Source organism: Podarcis filfolensis (assembly GCF_964270895.1).
Source record: "Podarcis filfolensis genome assembly, chromosome: 3".
Classification (NCBI taxonomy): Eukaryota; Metazoa; Chordata; class Lepidosauria; order Squamata; family Lacertidae; genus Podarcis; species Podarcis filfolensis.
The window spans coordinates 7,859,803-7,877,008 of NC_139606.1; the positions used below are offsets into that span (position 1 = coordinate 7,859,803).

The following is a 17,206-nucleotide window of genomic DNA, read 5'->3' on the forward strand; positions in this document are numbered from 1 at the left end:
TCCATACATCACTACTGGGAAAACCATAGCTTTAACTATACAGACCTTTGTTGGCAAGGTGATGTCTCTGCTTTTTAAGATGCTGTCTAGGTTTGTCATTGCTTTTCTCCCAAGGAGCAGGCGTCTCTTAATTTCGTGACTGCTGTCACCACCTGCAGTGATCATGGAGCCCAACAAAGTAAAATCTCTCATTGCCTCCATTTCTTCCCCTTCTATTTGCCAGGAGGTGATGGGACCAGTGGCCATGATCTTTGTTTTTTTGATGTTGAGCTTCAAACCATATTTTGCGCTCTCCTCTTTCACCCTCAATAAAAGGTTCTTTAATTCCTCCTCACTTTCTGCCATCAATGTTGTGTCATCTGCATATCTGAGGTTGTTGATATTTCTTCCAGCAATCTTAATTCTGGCTAGGGATTCATCCAGCCCAGCCTTTCGCATGATGAATTCTGCATATAAGTTAAATAAACAGGGAGACAATATACAGCCTTGCCGTACTCCTTTCCCAATTTTGAACCAATCAGTTGTTCCATATCCAGTTCTAACTGTAGCTTCTTGTACCACATAGAGATTTCTCAGGAGACAGATGAGGTGATCAGACACTCCCATTTCTTTAAGAACTTGCCATAGTTTGCTGTGGTCGACAGAGTCAAAGGCTTTTGCATAGTCAATGCAGCAGAAGTAGATGTCTTTCTGGAACGCCCTAGCTTTCTCCATAATCCAGCACATGTTTGCAATTTGGTCTCTGGTTCCTCTGCCTCTTCTAAATCCAGCTTGCACTTCTGGGAGTTCTCAGTCCACATACTGCTTGAGCCTGCCTTGTAGAATTTTAAGCATAACCTTGCTAGCGCGTGAAATGAGTGCAATTGTGCGGTAGCTGAAGCATTCTTTGGCACTGCCCTTTGCGATTGGCATGTAGACTGATCTTCTCCAGTCCTCTGGCCACTGCTGAGTTTTCCAAACTTGCTGGCATATTGAGTGTAGCACCTTAACAGGGGAAATACATAATATACATAATAAAGTGATGATTGTTGTTGGTGATGCTTTTAAATCTCTGCCGGGCTCAAACGCGGCATCCTCCTTTCTTTACGCATCCCCGCGCGCACTTGGCACCACCGACGGGTCCCGGGACGCATTCTATGGCGCGCCGCGCGGATCCTCCGCCGCAGAAGCGCCGCGGAGAGGAGCGCCGCGCGCCTGCAGCCTGGCCGGGCAAATCCCCGTCGGGAGGACGGACCTTCCGGCCAGGGGGCAGCGCGGGAGACCCGCCCACCGACCCGTCCCTCGCCCTCCTCCGGCATCCGCCCTCGCCGCCTCCCAGCCCGGCAAGGAGAAGGAGCAGCAGCAGCAGCCGGAGCAGCCGCCGCGCCATGCGCCGGAAAGGGGGCGGCCGCTGGCAGGACGAGGCCGCCGACTCCGGAGCCGAGACGGCCGGGTGAGTGAGTCCCCTCTCTGGCACCGGGGGCTCCTGGTGCCCGGTCCCTTTCCATCGACAAGGATGCCCATCCGCTTCAGACGGGGATAGGGGTCCCCCTGGACGGGCAGTTGAAGAAGCAGCATCGAAACCAAAGCGCAACAAGCCCTTAAATATAGGGAAACCCCATAGGTGATCAGCCGAACTCCGGATTCGCTCCTGGTGCGTTTTGGCGCCTCGTCTCGTCCCATCCCTCCCCAAACCTCAAATAAGGGAGTGGGAAGGGACCCCCAGGGTCATGTAGTCCAAGCTTCTCCCAAACCCCAGATCATAGAATCATGTAATTGTAATGGGACCATTGAGGGTCAATCTAGTCCACCCCCCTTGCCCAACTTGAACTCAGGACTCTGAGATGAAGAGGCTCAGGCTCTACCGACGGAGCCATTCGACTCGCACAAATCTTAAGCTTCTGGTTTGATCCCCAAAGTAATGGGGCTTGTGAGCTGTGATTGAGGGATTTGTGCATTCTTGCGTCGGGGGGGGGGGTGGAGTGTAGGAAATTTTAGGAAAAGAAAGTAAATTAATCGAACGTCGAAAGTTTAATGTGGCCTGCCTTTCCAGCTAAGCTCTTCTTCAGGGAAACTTGGACAAATGTTTGATCCTAAAAAAAAAGGTGAACGTGTTCAAATAGAGGTGAGGATTTTACCTCAAACACAACGCCTCTCTGCATGCTTTGTTATAATCAGTGCACAACCATTTTCCTTGCAGAACAGTTTCAGTGGCAGTAGTGATATTGAAAAAATAACCAAAAATTTGGGTAGCTTTTATATGTGGGTATATATAATGTTCTAAAAGGGCCGAGGAGAGAAAGATCTTATATCATTACAAGTACCTTGTTGTTAATAAACTGCCCATATGGGGCATAAAAAGATTTGGTGAGTAGGAACTTGGGAGCAGGATCCAGGCAGCAGCATAAATTGTAGTTTGGCAATCAGAATGGGCATATTTAAGGTACATGCACCCTGCAATACAGAAATGCAATGGAATTCAAGTGTCTTCCAATTTTAGGGCCGTTTCATATTTTATCTTGGGTGCATTTGTTCATTACGACCACATTACAGTGTGTTCAGTGATCATTGTGTATGTGCACACATCCCTGTCTACATACTCCCATCAGTGTGTGTGCTTGGGCACGTATGTAAGGGATGTGTGTAAGGGATCTGTCTGCATATGGTCTGGGGCATGCAGCACGTTCTAATGTTTTGTGTATGGACAAGCAGGAGAATAGTTCTGTGCTACAGGTGAAACTCGGAAAATTAGAATATCACGGAAAAGTTCATTTATTTCAGTAATTCAACTTAAAAGGTGAAACTAATATATGAGATAGAATCATGGCATGCAAAGCGAGATATGTCAAGCCTTTATGTGTTATAATTGTGTACAGCTGATGAAAGCCCCAAATTAACAATCTCAGAAAATTAGAATATTAAATGAAATCAGCAAAACAAAGACTGCAAATAGAGCAATATTGGGCCTTTGAGAAGTAGAAGCATGCATATGTACTCAGTACTTGGTTTGGCCCCCTTTTGCATCAATTACTGTCTCAGTGTAGCGTGGCGTGGATGCTATCAGCCTGTGGCACTGCTGAGGTGTTATGGAAGACCAGGAAGCTTCAATATCAGCCTTCAGCTCTTCTGCATTGCTTAGTCTCGTGTCTCTCATCTTTCTCTTGGCAATGCCCCATAGATTCTCTATGGGCTTCAGGTCAGGCGAGTTTGCTGGCCAATCAAGCACAGTAATCCCATGGGCATTGAACCGCCATGATCATCACAATTATAACAAATAAAAGGCTTGACATGTCTCGCTTTGCATGTCATGAGTCTATCTCATATATTAGTTTCACCTTTTAAGTTGTATTACTGAAATAAATGAACTTTTCCACGATATTCTAATTTTCCAAGTTTCACCTGTACGTGTAACCTGTCCCACAATTTTCATTTTCAACCAAGATCATCTTATGAACCAAAGAAGCAGACTGTTCATGCAGCATGTAATAGTCAAAACATATTTTTGCAGCTAGAGGTATCTTTCGGGGGGGCAGGAGGGGGGAGCTGTAAGGCTTCATCCATGCAAAAAATTGTGATTTACACTATTAGAGTAGGAGCTTGTAATTGGAAATCCACTCATACATGCAGTCTAAAATAGTGCCCCCAACCAACTTATTTCAAGGAAGTTAAAGACCTTGCTTCCGCATGGACCATACTGTACTATCTGCTGTTTTCTGCTATTTTAAAACTGCATTTATAGCCTTCCTTTCTCCAAGGAACTCGTGGAATCATACATGGTTCTCTCCCTAACCTCCTGAGGACTGTGAGATTCAGCAGACTGAGAGATGGTGACTGGTCCAAAGACACCTTCATAGCTGAGTGGAGATTTGAACCCGGGTCTCCCAGGGGCTAGCTTGACACTCTAACCATAATGACATAACCTAAGTCCCCATTGTTCGCCAGCCCTACTGTACTTAACATTTTAATTTTTTTTTACTGCAGGTCAGAATATAGCTGTGTGTCATCTTCGAGCAGTGAGTATAATTTTGTTCTTCTGTTAAAGGTAAAGGGACCCCTGACCATTAGGTCCAGTCGTGACTGACTCTGGGGTTGCGGTGCTCATCTCGCTTTATTGGCCGAGGGAGCCGGCGTACAGCTTCCGGGTCATGTGGTCAATGTGGTTCTGGCAAACCAGAGCAGCGCACGGAAACGCCGTTTACCTTCCCACTGGAGCAGTACCTATTTATCTACTTGCACTTTGATGTGCTTTCGAACTGCTAGGTTGGCAGGAGCAGGGACTGAGCAACGAGAGCTCACCTCGGTGCGGGGATTCGAACCGCCGATGTTCTGATCGGCAAGTCCTAGGCTCTGTGGTTTAACCCACAGCACCACCCGCATCCCTGTTCTTCTGTTAGTGTCCACTTAATGAAGCCGTAGCTACCTGTGGGAAGCTTTGGGGACAGGGCCAGTCCACCCTCAGGCTGCGGCAGGTGCAGTCTCCAAGAAATACATTACCCACTGCTGCTGGTGCCAAAATGTCTTGGCCCGGCCCTGTTTGGGATGCACATTTTCAAGGCAGGGGGAGAGTACAGTGGTACCTCGGGTTACAGACGCTTCAGGTTCATAGCTGTTAACCTTCCCTTTTTTGCGGGAAATTCCCTTATTTCAGCGCCATTTCCCGCTGCTATCCCAGACTGTGAGATATCCCGTAGACTGTCCCCGGGACAGGTGAGGCTGCTGATCCCTTATTTTCAAATCCGAAAGTTGACAGCTATGTTCAGGTTACAGTCTCCACTAACCCAGAAATAGTCCCTCAGGTTAAGAACTTTGCTTCAGGATGGGAACAGAAATCGTGCTCTGGCGGCGCAACAGCAGCGGGAGGCCCCATTAGCTAAAGTGGTGCTTCAGGTTAAGAACAGTTTCAGGTTAAGAACGGACCTCCAGAACGAACTAAGTTCTTAACCTGAGATACCACTGTATGTGGGTGGGGAGCCTTTACTGAACTAGTATGGAGGAAGAAAGATTGTCTGAAAAGGGAGGAACATTTGCTAATAGGAAGGGGCTTTAGGCTGCAATCCTTACCTGGGAGTATTGAAGTAACAGGGGCTCACTTCATGTACTTACTTCAAGTAAACATGTATAGGCTAGTTACAGATAGGTAGCCGTGTTGGTCTGCCATAGTCAAAACAAAAAAATATTTTTTTCCTTCCAGTAGCACCTTAAAGACCAACTAAGTTAGTTCTTGGTATGAGCTTTCGTGTGCATGCACACTTCTTCAGATACACTGAAACAGAAGTTGCCAGATCCTTCTATATAGTGAGAAGGTGGGGAGGGGTATTACTCAGAAGGGTGGTGGGAATGGGTGGTTGGCAGATAGCTGTGATGAGCCTGTTAACGACTCTTAACGACTGCAATAGGTATTACAGGAATTTCCCGTAATAGGTATTTCCTGTAATAGGTAATACCTATTGCAGTCGTTAAGAGTCGTTAACAGGCTCATCACAGCTATCTGCCAACCACCCATTCCCACCACCCTTCTGAGTAATACCCCTCCCCACCTTCTCACTATATAGAAGGGTCTGGCAACTTCTGTTTCAGTGTATCTGAAGAAGTGTGCATGCACACGAAAGCTCATACCAAGAACTAACTTAGTTGGTCTTTAAGGTGCTACTGGAAGGAAAAAAATATTTTTTTGTTTATGTATAGGCTAGTAAGTGTGTGCCTCTGCATAGTCAAGAATTTCAGGCCAGTTTGGGCAAGCCAGGACTTCCGTTGCTGGTGGACCTTTCACTGAGATGTGTGTGGCACTTAATGACGACAGTCAAACACAGACTGGGAAGGGACCCAAACTGTGTGGTACATGTGTTGCAGCCATGGTGGCACAGAGGCATGTATGACTCTTCTTCTCCATCCCAGCTCAATCTCAGAAGCTACTCAGTAGGTGGGTATTGTGCTTTGGAAAGAAAATTCCAGTGCCTAACTTGGGGGTAGCCAAAAGGGTGCTCCCCAAATGTCATTGGACCACAACTCCCATCATCCTGAAGATTGGCCATGCCGGCTGTGACTGATGGGAGTTAGAGTACAACAATATCTGGCTGCCCCCTGGTAACCTATCCAGTGTGGAGTGTGGGCCCCTATTGTTGGAGACTCTGTTGTGGCTGGTGAAAAGGCCACTAGAGGACTTTCTAGTGGGAAATCTATGGCACTCCAGCTCCCATCAGCCCTAGCCAGCATGGCCAATGGTCAGGGATGATGGGAAGTGTAGTCCAACACTCTTACAGCCGACAGCAGAATGAATTGGGTGAATTCATCCAAGGCTGAACCCGAGGTTCCATCAGGAAGGCTCTGGAACGGTGAAAAGTGATTAGTCTGACACAACCGACAGAGCAAACTTTGTTTCCTGTCTTTTGACTGTCCTAGAAATGCATATTTTCAGGGCTAGGATGTTGAGAAGACTCCATTGTCCTGTCAGATAATTGCTGCTTGAGATTACAGGTCCATATTGCATAAGCTCTCTTTGTGTGATAGAGCAGTTAAATTGCCCTGCTTTGATTTTGCCCACTGACCTTGAGGGATGCTGTGGCTCAGTTATTAGGGATTGTGTTATTTCTGCACTTGAGGCTGCTGAGAATAGTTTGACCATTACTGCCTACACGGTAGTGTCTTCTCCTGCGTCTTAATCATTGGGCGTCACCCTAGTTTTTAGAGGAGCTGACACACACACACAGCAGCGAGACAGAAGACTAGCTCACCCACCTCTGGACATATTAGGCTCAAAATGAGTACGCATTATGGGAAAGTTTTGGTTCCTTTCCATACCAGAGCCCATTAGCACAGTGGAGGCTCTGCTCTTCTGCAGTCAACTGGAAGCAAAATTAAAATTGTGTTTCTGGAAAGGTTGCCCCAAAGGGAACGGTGCCAAGGTTTCCCACCCTGTTATGTAATAATGAAGTGAAATATTTATCTCAATTCCAGAGAAAACAACTAGTGTGGAAACGACACGGCAGCAAATAAATCAACACACCTACTTGTCATTGTTGCTGTAAAGTACTTTATAACCTTCCCAGATAATGAGAGAGTGGACTGGCGAACTCAGGCTGTGCCTGAGGCTTTTTGCGATGACAGAAACCAGTTTGCACATTCTTTTGTTTCAGCTGTACTTGGGTGCTGCTACTGTGACCATGGTTTCAGGATTTGTGTTATTAGAGGCTCTGAAATGTTCTTTTTCCTGATACTAATTTCAGTTGATAGTGCCAATACAGTGGTACCTCAGGTTACATACGCTTCAGGTTACAGACGCTTCAGGTTACAGACTCCGCTAACCCAGAAATAGTGCTTCAGGTTAAGAACTTTGCTTCAGAATGAGAACAGAAATCATGCTCCGGCAGCGCAGCGGGAGGCCCCATTAGCTAAAGTGGTGCTTCAGGTTAAGAACAGTTTCAGGTTAAGAACGGACCTCCGGAACGAATTAAGTACTTAACCCGAGGTACCACTGTAAAGGCAGAAGGTTGCTTGGAGGCATCCGCTCTGCTCTGCTCTGCTCTGCCTCCACAGTTGCTGGAAACTGCAGGAAGAGAAAATGCTGTTGTGCATCTAGTTGGGCACTTTGAAAACAAGATGCTCGACTACATTGCCATTCATTGGCTGGATCTAGTGGTGGAGGAACCCTCTCTGACACCTGCAGTGGGACACCACGCAAGCAGCATCCCATATGGCGTGCGCATGTGCAGCATCCCATACAGATTGCGCATGCACAGCAGCCCGTACGGTCGCCGTGTGAGAGGCAGCCTGTACAGACACCCGTATGGACGGCACACGAGAGCAGCAGCCCTTATGGATGCTGCATGAGCGCGCCCTTGGCTGCTCTACAGCTGGGGGGAGGCAGGGGCCATCTTGTCACACACACCCGAGTGCCACCCAGGGCGTTCCCCCCCCCACTTCATACGTCCCTGGCTGGATCCACAGGTTCTCCTTATGTTCATTTGAGTAAGCGCTTGTGAGCTGGAGCAATATTTATTGTAGCTAATGAAAACCAGGCAGAAGAATCTGGATCGTCCGTTGCCTATACCTTGTAAGAAGTGTAGGCAGCAATAATGCCTCAAGTGTGTGATTGTTTGGACCCACTGCTAGGAATTAGCCAGGCGTGTTTGGCGAGTGGTGTGGGTCCAATTGCGACCGCATGGAGATCTCTGGATGCCACGCTGACGACTGGGGAAAGCAAAATGTCACTTAGAGAAGGGCTGGATCTAGACACACCAAAGAAGCGTTTCAGTTAAACGCGTCGTAAACTTTGTATGAGAAATCAAGTTGGCAAAAACAGAACTCCACAGCGCCATCTGGTGTCACAGTGCTTTAATGCATATACAATGCGTATAAAGCGCTTTTTCTTTGCCAGTGTAGGTGAGTCCAAGGATCTGAAATAATTTCCTTGAAGATTGAATTTGTTTTATTCTGGATTGCAATGTGTTGTAAACTGCTTTGAGTTTCCCCCCGTTTAAAATATAAAGTGGTATAGAAATGAAAATAATAATAATAATAATAATAATAATAATAATAATAATAAAAAAAACCCATTGCAAAAAAATAACTAAAGCAGCACCTAGGCATACCATTATGGCGACCGCAACCTAGGTTTAAGGTGCCATTTGTCAATTAGATTCTATATCTGAGTTTCTAACACAGTTTGGATCTACTTACTGAATAGAGAGAGTGCTGTTGTGCTCAGATTCCTGCTTCTCCACTGCGAGAAGACGACGTTGGACTAGGTGGGACTTTGGCTGGGAGTTGCAGCTCTGTACAGGCCTTACTTTCAGCACCCTTAACAAACTACAGTTCCCAGGATTCTTTGGGGAAAACCATGATGGGTAACTGTGGCACAAGAGTGCCTTAAGTGTATGGTGTAGAGGTGACCTTAGTCTTCATCTGAATTTATTTGCACATTTCTACTTTGAGGGATGTTTTCAGTGTCTTGTGAGTTTCTAAGCTTCTCATTCCCTGCCGCCACGTTGTAAATGGTTGTGACATCTGTCAAAGTGGTTACACCTCCGGGAGTGAAGCACAAAAGGATCATCTCACTCGCAGCTTCTCTACTGACCTACATGCAGCGAGTTGGGCTCCTAGATATACTGTAGTTTAAGTTGGTTTCCAGTTTAACTTCAAAGTCCATGCCAAATGTAGAGGTTTTCTTCTTCAGTCTGTTAGCTAGAGGGTTAAAAGTGTCGGTTCACATTGAAAGAGATTTGCAAAATCACTGCAAGCTATTTTAATTATACTGACTGAAGTGATACATTTTTGCTTCGCATCAAAGGCAGAACCGCTGGTCATCTGTGTGTGGCAGGCAGATGAATGATCTGAAGTGACATTGCTCATGTTTGCGTAAAAGAGGACAACTTGTTGGCTATTCTTTGCCTGTCAGCATTCTGGCATCGTATCACCTTCTTGAGTCTTTTGGCAGGATATCGCAAATGGTTCCTCCTCTGGAATGCCTAGATGGATGGACTAGCCTTCTTTCCTCCTTTCCCAACTTATTTCTTGCTCCATCTATCCAGCTGATGAAATTCTGTGCTCTATCTCCTCCTTAGTCTTCCTGAGCATTGAAGAGATGTTCACCTCGGATTCTGAAGCCTGCTAGGCAGCAGCTCCTGATGTAGGCTTCAGAATTAATGAGATGGAACTGAGCAGCCAGAACACACATCAGTTTAAAATGAAGAGAAGTTCTCCCCTTGCCTGCAGCCAGTCCTTTATTATGTTACTGAATTTGGGGTTTGAGTGTCTCAGTGGGTGGCTGAGGCTATTTCAGTTAGCGGCACAGGGAAATCTGTCTGGGATGCTGTTTACTCCATCAGGAATATTGTTTACTTGGGCACCATTGAACCAGACACACTTCAACCCTGAGAGCCTAGTGGTCCAGATATGTCTTGGAATAGGATTGGCAGTTATGGGTTATCTGACGTATGCAGATTTATGATGGAGACGTGGACTGAATTCTCTGTTTGGGACCCAAACCTGTGGCAAGTATGACCCAATACAGATTCCAAGGGGTTGTATTCAAAGACTGGGAGCGGCTGCCGAGACCATATAACACCGGTCTTGAAAGACCTACACTGGCTCCCAGTACGTTTCCGAGCACAATTCAAAGTGTTGGTGCTGACCTTTAAAGCCCTAAACGGCCTCAGTCCAGTACACCTAAAGGAGCGTCTCCACCTCCATCGTTCTGCCCGGACGCTGAGGTCCAGCGCCGAGGGCCTTCTGGCGGTTCCCTCGCTGGGAGAAGCCAAGTTACAGGGAACCAGGCAGAGGGCCTTCTCAGTGGTGGCACCCGCCCTGTGGAACACCCTCCCACCAGATGTCAAAGAGAAAAATAACTACCAAACTTTTAGAAGACATCTGAAGGCAACCCTGTTTAGGGAAGCTTTTAATGTTTAATAGGTTATTGTATTTTGGTGTTTTGTTGGAAGCCGACCAGAGTGGGTGGGGAAACCCCGCCAGATGGGCGGGGTATAAATAAATTATTATTATTATTATTATTATTATTATTATTATTATTATTATTATTATTGCTATGCAGGAGTGAAATGACTTCTTGCACAATGGGATTCCCCCTCCATACACCCTAACTCTGTTATGGGGGTTCCCCAACCCTTTGGAGCAGATTTGGGGACAGTGTGGGGCGTGTGCAGGGGGAAGAAATTGTGTGGGGAGTCCTATGGCATGAGTGGAAGTTCTTCCATTTGCTCATTTAGTTACTTGAAAACCACACCTTTATAGAAAACTGAATGTAAACCGTTGCAAACCAAACCAAAATGACTGGGATTTCCCCCTCCTCCATCCAGGTGAACTTTCTGTGGAGGATGTACAGGATCCTTTCCTTCTTAGCATGCACCTAATTGCAGACCCAGGAGACTCTGGTGTCCTCCAGCAAGCCATCGATAGCCTATTGGCATGGATCCACCCAGATCTCCAACTCTTCCGTGTTTCGGAAAGGAGGAAGCCAATGAAGCCCGACAAGGCCGTAGTCTCCCAGCCAGCCCTTGCAGTAATCCTCTTTCTGAAGGAAGAATATGATGAGGAGCCGATCCTGCAACTTCACGAGTCCTTTCAAAGGCCACCCTGGCGTTACCACCACACGGAACAGGTGCATGGCAACTTCCTCCCTTACATGCCAGGCAGCCAGGATTTTTTCACCTTGGCACCAGGCACGCCTCTCTGGGCCATACGGCCAGTGCATTACGGGAAGGAAATAATACGTTTCACCATCTACTGCAGGAATGAAAAATTTGCCAGCGTTATGAAGCTCTACGAACTCATTCTGAGAAGACGGGTTTGTCAGAAAAAGGCAGGCTTTTGTGTGTTCCCTGTCTATTCCAATGTGGATATTGATATTCAGTTGTCTTTAAAGAGGCTTCCCAGAGGCCATGTGCCAAGTCCCACAGAGTCAGCGGTGCTGGAATTCCGAGTCAAAGATATTGAGCAGCTGATGTCTCTCTTGCCTAATCCTTGCAGCCGGATCAGTGAAGGCAGGTGGCAAACGGAAGATCCTGATGGCAACAAGATCCTCCTGCAGGTATTTCTTAGCACCCCTAAATCTCCATGTGGGATTTGGGAATGCAGATTTTAAGTTGCCATGCATGGGGTGGGGGGTGGGAATCAGAATGTGTTTGAAGGATACGCAGCATAATTGTGTGTAAAGTTTCCTTGGAAATACGTACTATTAAGTTCCATCAGAAAAGTCCCTACTTTTGTTTCCAAACTGAAATGTGCTGCCTGCATATTGTCCATATAATAAATACCGTATTTTTTGCTCTATAAGACTCACCTTTTCCCTCCTAAAAAGTAAGGGGAAATATGTGTGCATCTTACGGAGCGAATGCAGGCTGCGCAGCTATCACAGAAGCCAGAACAGCAAGAGAGATTGCTGCTTTCACTGCGCAGCGATCCCTCTTGCTGTTCTGGATTCTGAGATTCAGAATATTTTTTTTCTTGTTTTCCTCCAAAAACTAGGTGCATCTTGTGGTCTGGTGCATCTTATAGAGCGAAAAATATGGTGATTACTATGGTCTAGTGAGCTCCTTGTAATACCAGTATGAATTGTTTCATACTAATCACCATCCATTGCCAAAGACCTCTGGTCTTTTGGTGTGGACTGGGGTGATGGTGGCAACACACCAGAGGGTGAATAAAGTTTATTGTCCCTTAGCACAATTCACATCTATTTCTCTAGTTTGAAAGATCCATTGCTTCCAATTCTAAACTTTCACTTTGAACCATATGGACTGCAGAAAGTAGAAGCCTTGTATAAACAGAAAGAACCTTGTCAATTCTTTTCCATGTTAGTTTGTTCCTGGGCTGGCTCTGTATAATTTTCCACAATCTGTCAGATTTTTTTACTGTGCATGATGGAGGAATTCAAAAATGGCAAGAAGCCAAAGGCCTAGTTCACATGTAAACCATGAATGTGGGAACTGAGTACAAAAATCACAGTCACTTTGCTCATCCCCTAGTCCTGGTACTGCTGGATTACTCCCTGGAGCTAAGCCATGGTGTGGCTTAGAGTTACGTGTGAACCTTGACAAACCACAAACCCAAGTTCAGATGTAGCGCTAAACCAAACCATGGCTCATCTTTGTGTCGTGGAACAGCAGGACTGAGGAAGGAGGGAAATGGCTGCAATTTTTGCCATGAATACACACATGCTCATATGTCCATGCTTAGCCATGGTTTCCTTGAGATTAGAGGTAAAAGGGGCTAAAGGTTGTTTTATACAAAGATCTTTCAGCTGTGTTACAGGAACAATAACATTGTAACTACATTTGATTTGATTAGTCAACAGGCAACACTCTTAGGATGATATTGGCAAAGTACTTACAAAGGACGAAGAGTATAGAATAGATGTGTTCTTGGCTGCAGGTTGTGGTTAGTCAGGAGATTGTGTAGTCATGAATCCAGGTTTAGTTAACATGCTAAGCCAAACCGTGGTTTAGCTCAGCATGGGAGCAAAAGCAGAGTTCTGCAAGCTGTGCTTGAGATAGCGCAGTTGGTAAAGCATGGACCTCTGAATTTCTGGGTCGTGGGTTCAGGCCCAATGTTGGGCAAAAGATTCCTGCATTGCTGAACTAGATGATCCTTGGGATCCCTTCCAACTCTCCAGTCCTATGATTCTATTTTTGCATAGTCCTGGTAAACCATAGTTTGGCTTACCATGATATGTGAACCAAGCTGTTGTAGAAATGATTCCTAAAAACAGAAAGTTGAAAATTATTTACTATCAGTTTCTCAGGCACTCTTTACATACAAGTTGTAATAAGGTGCTTAACTTTGGAAACAATTCGTTCAGCAGCAGATTCCTTTTCTACCATTTAATCAGGCAACCTGTGGAACTTTATGGAAGCAGCTGAGTCTGGTATAAAACATAGCAGGATAGCATCATTTTATTCTAAGACTTACGTGCATTTAGTGGGAAACTTTGGGAAATCAGTGCAAGATTTTTGAAGGATGTGGATATGTTTACTTTTAGAGAATGGTATAGTTGCTAGGCTTTGCGTCATCTAGACAACAGTGCAATCAGAATAAACTGGTGCGACGTCTGGCAACTGTGCAGCTCTGTTTAAGACAGAAACAGTTCTTTATTGCCTTGCTGATATAAGTGTATCAGTTTGTACATAGAGCTTTTGTTATTAGAACTGCAGACTCCAGTTGAGTCCATGTTCCTTGTGCTCTTTGCTTCTGACTCATTCTGCAGAAAACAAGCAGTTCTCTGTCAGCACTAATGGCCCTACAGAAACCAAAAATATAAAGGAGAAAGAAAAGGCAACAATGCAGTAGTGGTTCTTTTCCTTAAACCAGCTGGAGGATTTTATCCCTGGAGAGGGTAGTTCTCCAAAGCGGGAAATAAGATTTCTCCGCTATGCTTGTTATTTATAAGCTAGTTATTTCCATGCCACCATTGAAGAAAGAAGAAAAGGCTTGGGCTTTGTATATTAGCAGTGTTAATCTGTTGTAGGATACAAGTTCTGATTCTGCAGTGCAATCCAATGCATGCCTACTCAGAAGCAATTAACATTTAATTCAACAAGACTTACTCCAAGGTAAACAGTAGCCTTCATCAACTTGGTACATTTCTGATGTTTTCCACTACATCTCCCCTAAGTTCCAGGCACCCCAGCCAATTACTGTTGCTGATTAATGCAACCAGTGGCCATTTAACATGTAGTAGATAATTCAGCTCTGGAAATAAAGGTTTGTTGTTAATGTGGCCTCCTCCCTTTTCATCCCTTTCTTCACAGCAGGCCCGGTATAGGAAGTGCGGTAAGCTGAACAAGTTTTGCTCCCCATCTCCTGCAAGACACCTTCCAAGTTTTCTTCCCCAAAGCAGCAGATGGACTCTCAACAAAGCCAGTGATCCTTCAAAACCAGTTTATTCCATTGCGTTTCACCATGCCAGCCTGTGCCTTGGCGTTTCCCAGCAGGACTTGAGAAATCACAGCCAAGCACTTTCCACCGGAAGACCTGGTGGAGTCTCTGCCGACCCAGGTTCATTTCAGCGAAGCAAGTCTCTTGCTTGCTTGCCCACAATGCGCTCTTCCCTGGTCCCCAAATCTTTTCATTTTAGCGAGCCAAATTCCTTAAGCACTTTCTCTTCTGGGCACAGGACAAGAAGCAGAGTCAACATTGATGACTTGGAAGGAGTTCAGGAGACTGATGTGGACACAGGGATGAAACTTGCCTTCGCTGATCTATCTGTGGTCTCGGCTTATTCAGTTTCAGATGGGTTCAGTAGTGACATGGAAGCAAAGACTAAGTATCCTGTACAAGGGCAAAGTGTCAAGAGATTTAAGGAACCTGGCTCTCGAGGAAGATCCCCATCAGCCAAGTGTAACATCTTTGAATTATCTTCCGGCTCGCTTCCTTTTCCTTTTGATTGGTTTTCCAGCTCTTCAGAGTCACATTCAGGTTCCCCATCAGCTGGTTCCTTTGAGATAAAATGTTTGCCAAGAGGAACCGTTTTCCCTTTTGCTGACAGCAGAACAACTGGTGGTGGAAAAAGGAACGAAGAAGAATTCTACATCTGAACCTGTGTGTGTGTGTGTGTGTGTGAGAGAGAGAGAGAGAGAGAGAGAGAGAGAGAGAGAGAGAGAGATAAAGATAAAGAGAAAGCTGTTTTCTTTAAGTGCTTGGTTAATGAGCCTGTTTCCACCCTGCGCCCAAGACCTGTGTGCTGCCCTGGGGTCTTGTGGCAAGTGTGTATGTTTAATTTCATTTCACTTTTAATTGGTACACCACCTTTCTATATTACTATACACAAGGTGGTTTGCAAGCTGAAGAAACAACAAAATAGGCAGCAAAGATCACACACCTAATAACAGTCTGATCCAATAATCAAAACATAACTTTAAAATGAGTAGCTTACATCAAATAAAGCAATATTCAATAATCCATTAGAATATAATAGTAAACAGTAAAATTAAATGTCAGCGAATAATAATTAAACAGTTTACACTTAACAATCACAATAAAGAATGACTAAACTATAATATGCGGGTGGCACATTGGGATGCGGGTGGCGTTGTGGGTTAAACCACAGAGCCTAGGGCTTGCCAATCAGAAGGTCGGTGGCTCGAATCCCCGCGACGGGGTGAGCTCCCGTTGCTCGGTCCCAGCTTCTGCCAACCAAGCAGTTCGAAAGCACGTCAAAGTGCAAGTAGATAAATAGGTACCGCTCCGGTAGAAGGTAAATGGCGTTTCCGTGCGCTGCTCTGGTTCGCCAGAAGCGGCTTAGTCATGCTGGCCACATGACCCAGAAGCTGTCTGTGGGCGAACACCAGTTCCCTCAGCCAGTAAAGCGAGATGAGTGCTGCAACCCCAGAGTTGTCCGCGACTGGACCTAATGGTCAGGGGTCCCTTTACCTTTAAACTATAATCAGTAAAAATAAAAGCAAGTCACAATGCATGAAATACCACAAAACATACAAAACCATGTAAAAGGATCAAATTGAGAAACAGGGACACACAACTTATGCAATTTAAAAATATATATATCTAACCCTGAAGTCCTCTCTTTCCAGCTGCTTCTGCTGTTCTTGAAGTCATGGTCTGGGAAAGGTTCCTAGGGCTGGAGGATGGAGCATGGCAGGTGGAAAAAGCCTTTGACTGCTGACGCCAGCACAAGGTCTCTCTTCCGCTAGCTGTTGTCTCCCTCAGGCCGCTGTAATTTGCAGGTAGTGCTAAAGCTGAAGGTTTTCTGAAGATAATATGACGATTTTACATATATTCTCACTTGGGGAGTGAGTGCAGTGCGCTATGTTTTTGTTCCATCGTGTACTGTTGGAAGTTTTGTAAATTTCTCCCATCCCCATGCACCCATGCGCTCCCTCCCATTTAGTTGCAGTGCCTGCCAGCCAGTTAGAACCCAGTTTTGATTTTCCAGCTGGAGTGAAAAATATTAGCTATGCTATCTGATAGAGAAACTTGACATTGTAGGGACTAGGTGCCTTAAATGAGACAGTATTCTGGATACCTTAGGTAACTGCTTATAACTATGTGACACTCTCTTGAGCCCTGAGATTCCGTCTCTCAGTATCTTAGCTGATAATCTTGCAGCATCTCTGGCAGTTCCAACTAAATCCCATAGCAGGACAGCACTAACGGTGAGGCTTGGTGTGATCAGGAGTGCTGTGAAGCTAAGAAAAGCACAGCTAAACAGATTAAAGTAGATAACTCTGAACTGTCAGTTAAAGATCTTACTGGATTGAATAGGGAATGCAAAAGCTTACAGAGTTATAAAAAGTCCTATCAGGAAAGGCATTTATGGTTATTCCTGTTGAGGAACGTCGTTTTGGAATAAAATTCTTCAGTAACGGTCGTCACTGTATGTGCAGTCGCTTTCCTGGCAAATATCTCAAATGAGACTTGGAAACAACACTTCCTTGCTATTTTAATAAATTAAATGCTGGTTTTAGTCTTGAATCCAACCTTTGACACTGTTATTTCTTATCTTGATCCCTTGGCCCAAGATCACATTTTGAGAAGGTAGAAAGGGATCATTACACAGTTTGCTAACCATAACAGTCTGGAGGACGGGGATGTCGCGAGCAAGAAGTTACAAAGCAATTTAGATTGGTGGGTGTGTGCCGTTGCCAAATCATAATTTTCATAATTCATTCCTTAGGGTGGAAATTGAGTGGGACCTGTTTATAAGACAGGTGATAACCTAACAGAGCCTTCTCCCCATGTGGTGCACCCAGCAGTGGAT

The 17,206-nt window shown here is 45.4% G+C and overlaps 2 protein-coding genes across 2 annotated transcripts in view; both read left to right on the forward strand.

Annotated features, from left to right (window-relative positions):
• LOC310759427 (serpin E3-like) overlaps positions 1 to 17,206 on the forward strand; it is a 65,534-nt gene that overhangs the window by 17,281 nt on the left and 31,047 nt on the right. The gene's annotated exons all lie outside the window — the stretch shown is intronic.
• Positions 1,332 to 15,669, forward strand: FAM124A (family with sequence similarity 124 member A). The gene is made up of 4 exons (XM_083606821.1): positions 1,332 to 1,432; positions 3,961 to 3,992; positions 10,791 to 11,521; positions 14,241 to 15,669. The coding sequence occupies exons 1-4, from the start codon at positions 1,368 to 1,370 to the stop codon at positions 15,024 to 15,026; spliced, it is 1,614 nt and encodes a 537-aa protein (XP_083462947.1). The 5' UTR covers positions 1,332 to 1,367; the 3' UTR covers positions 15,027 to 15,669.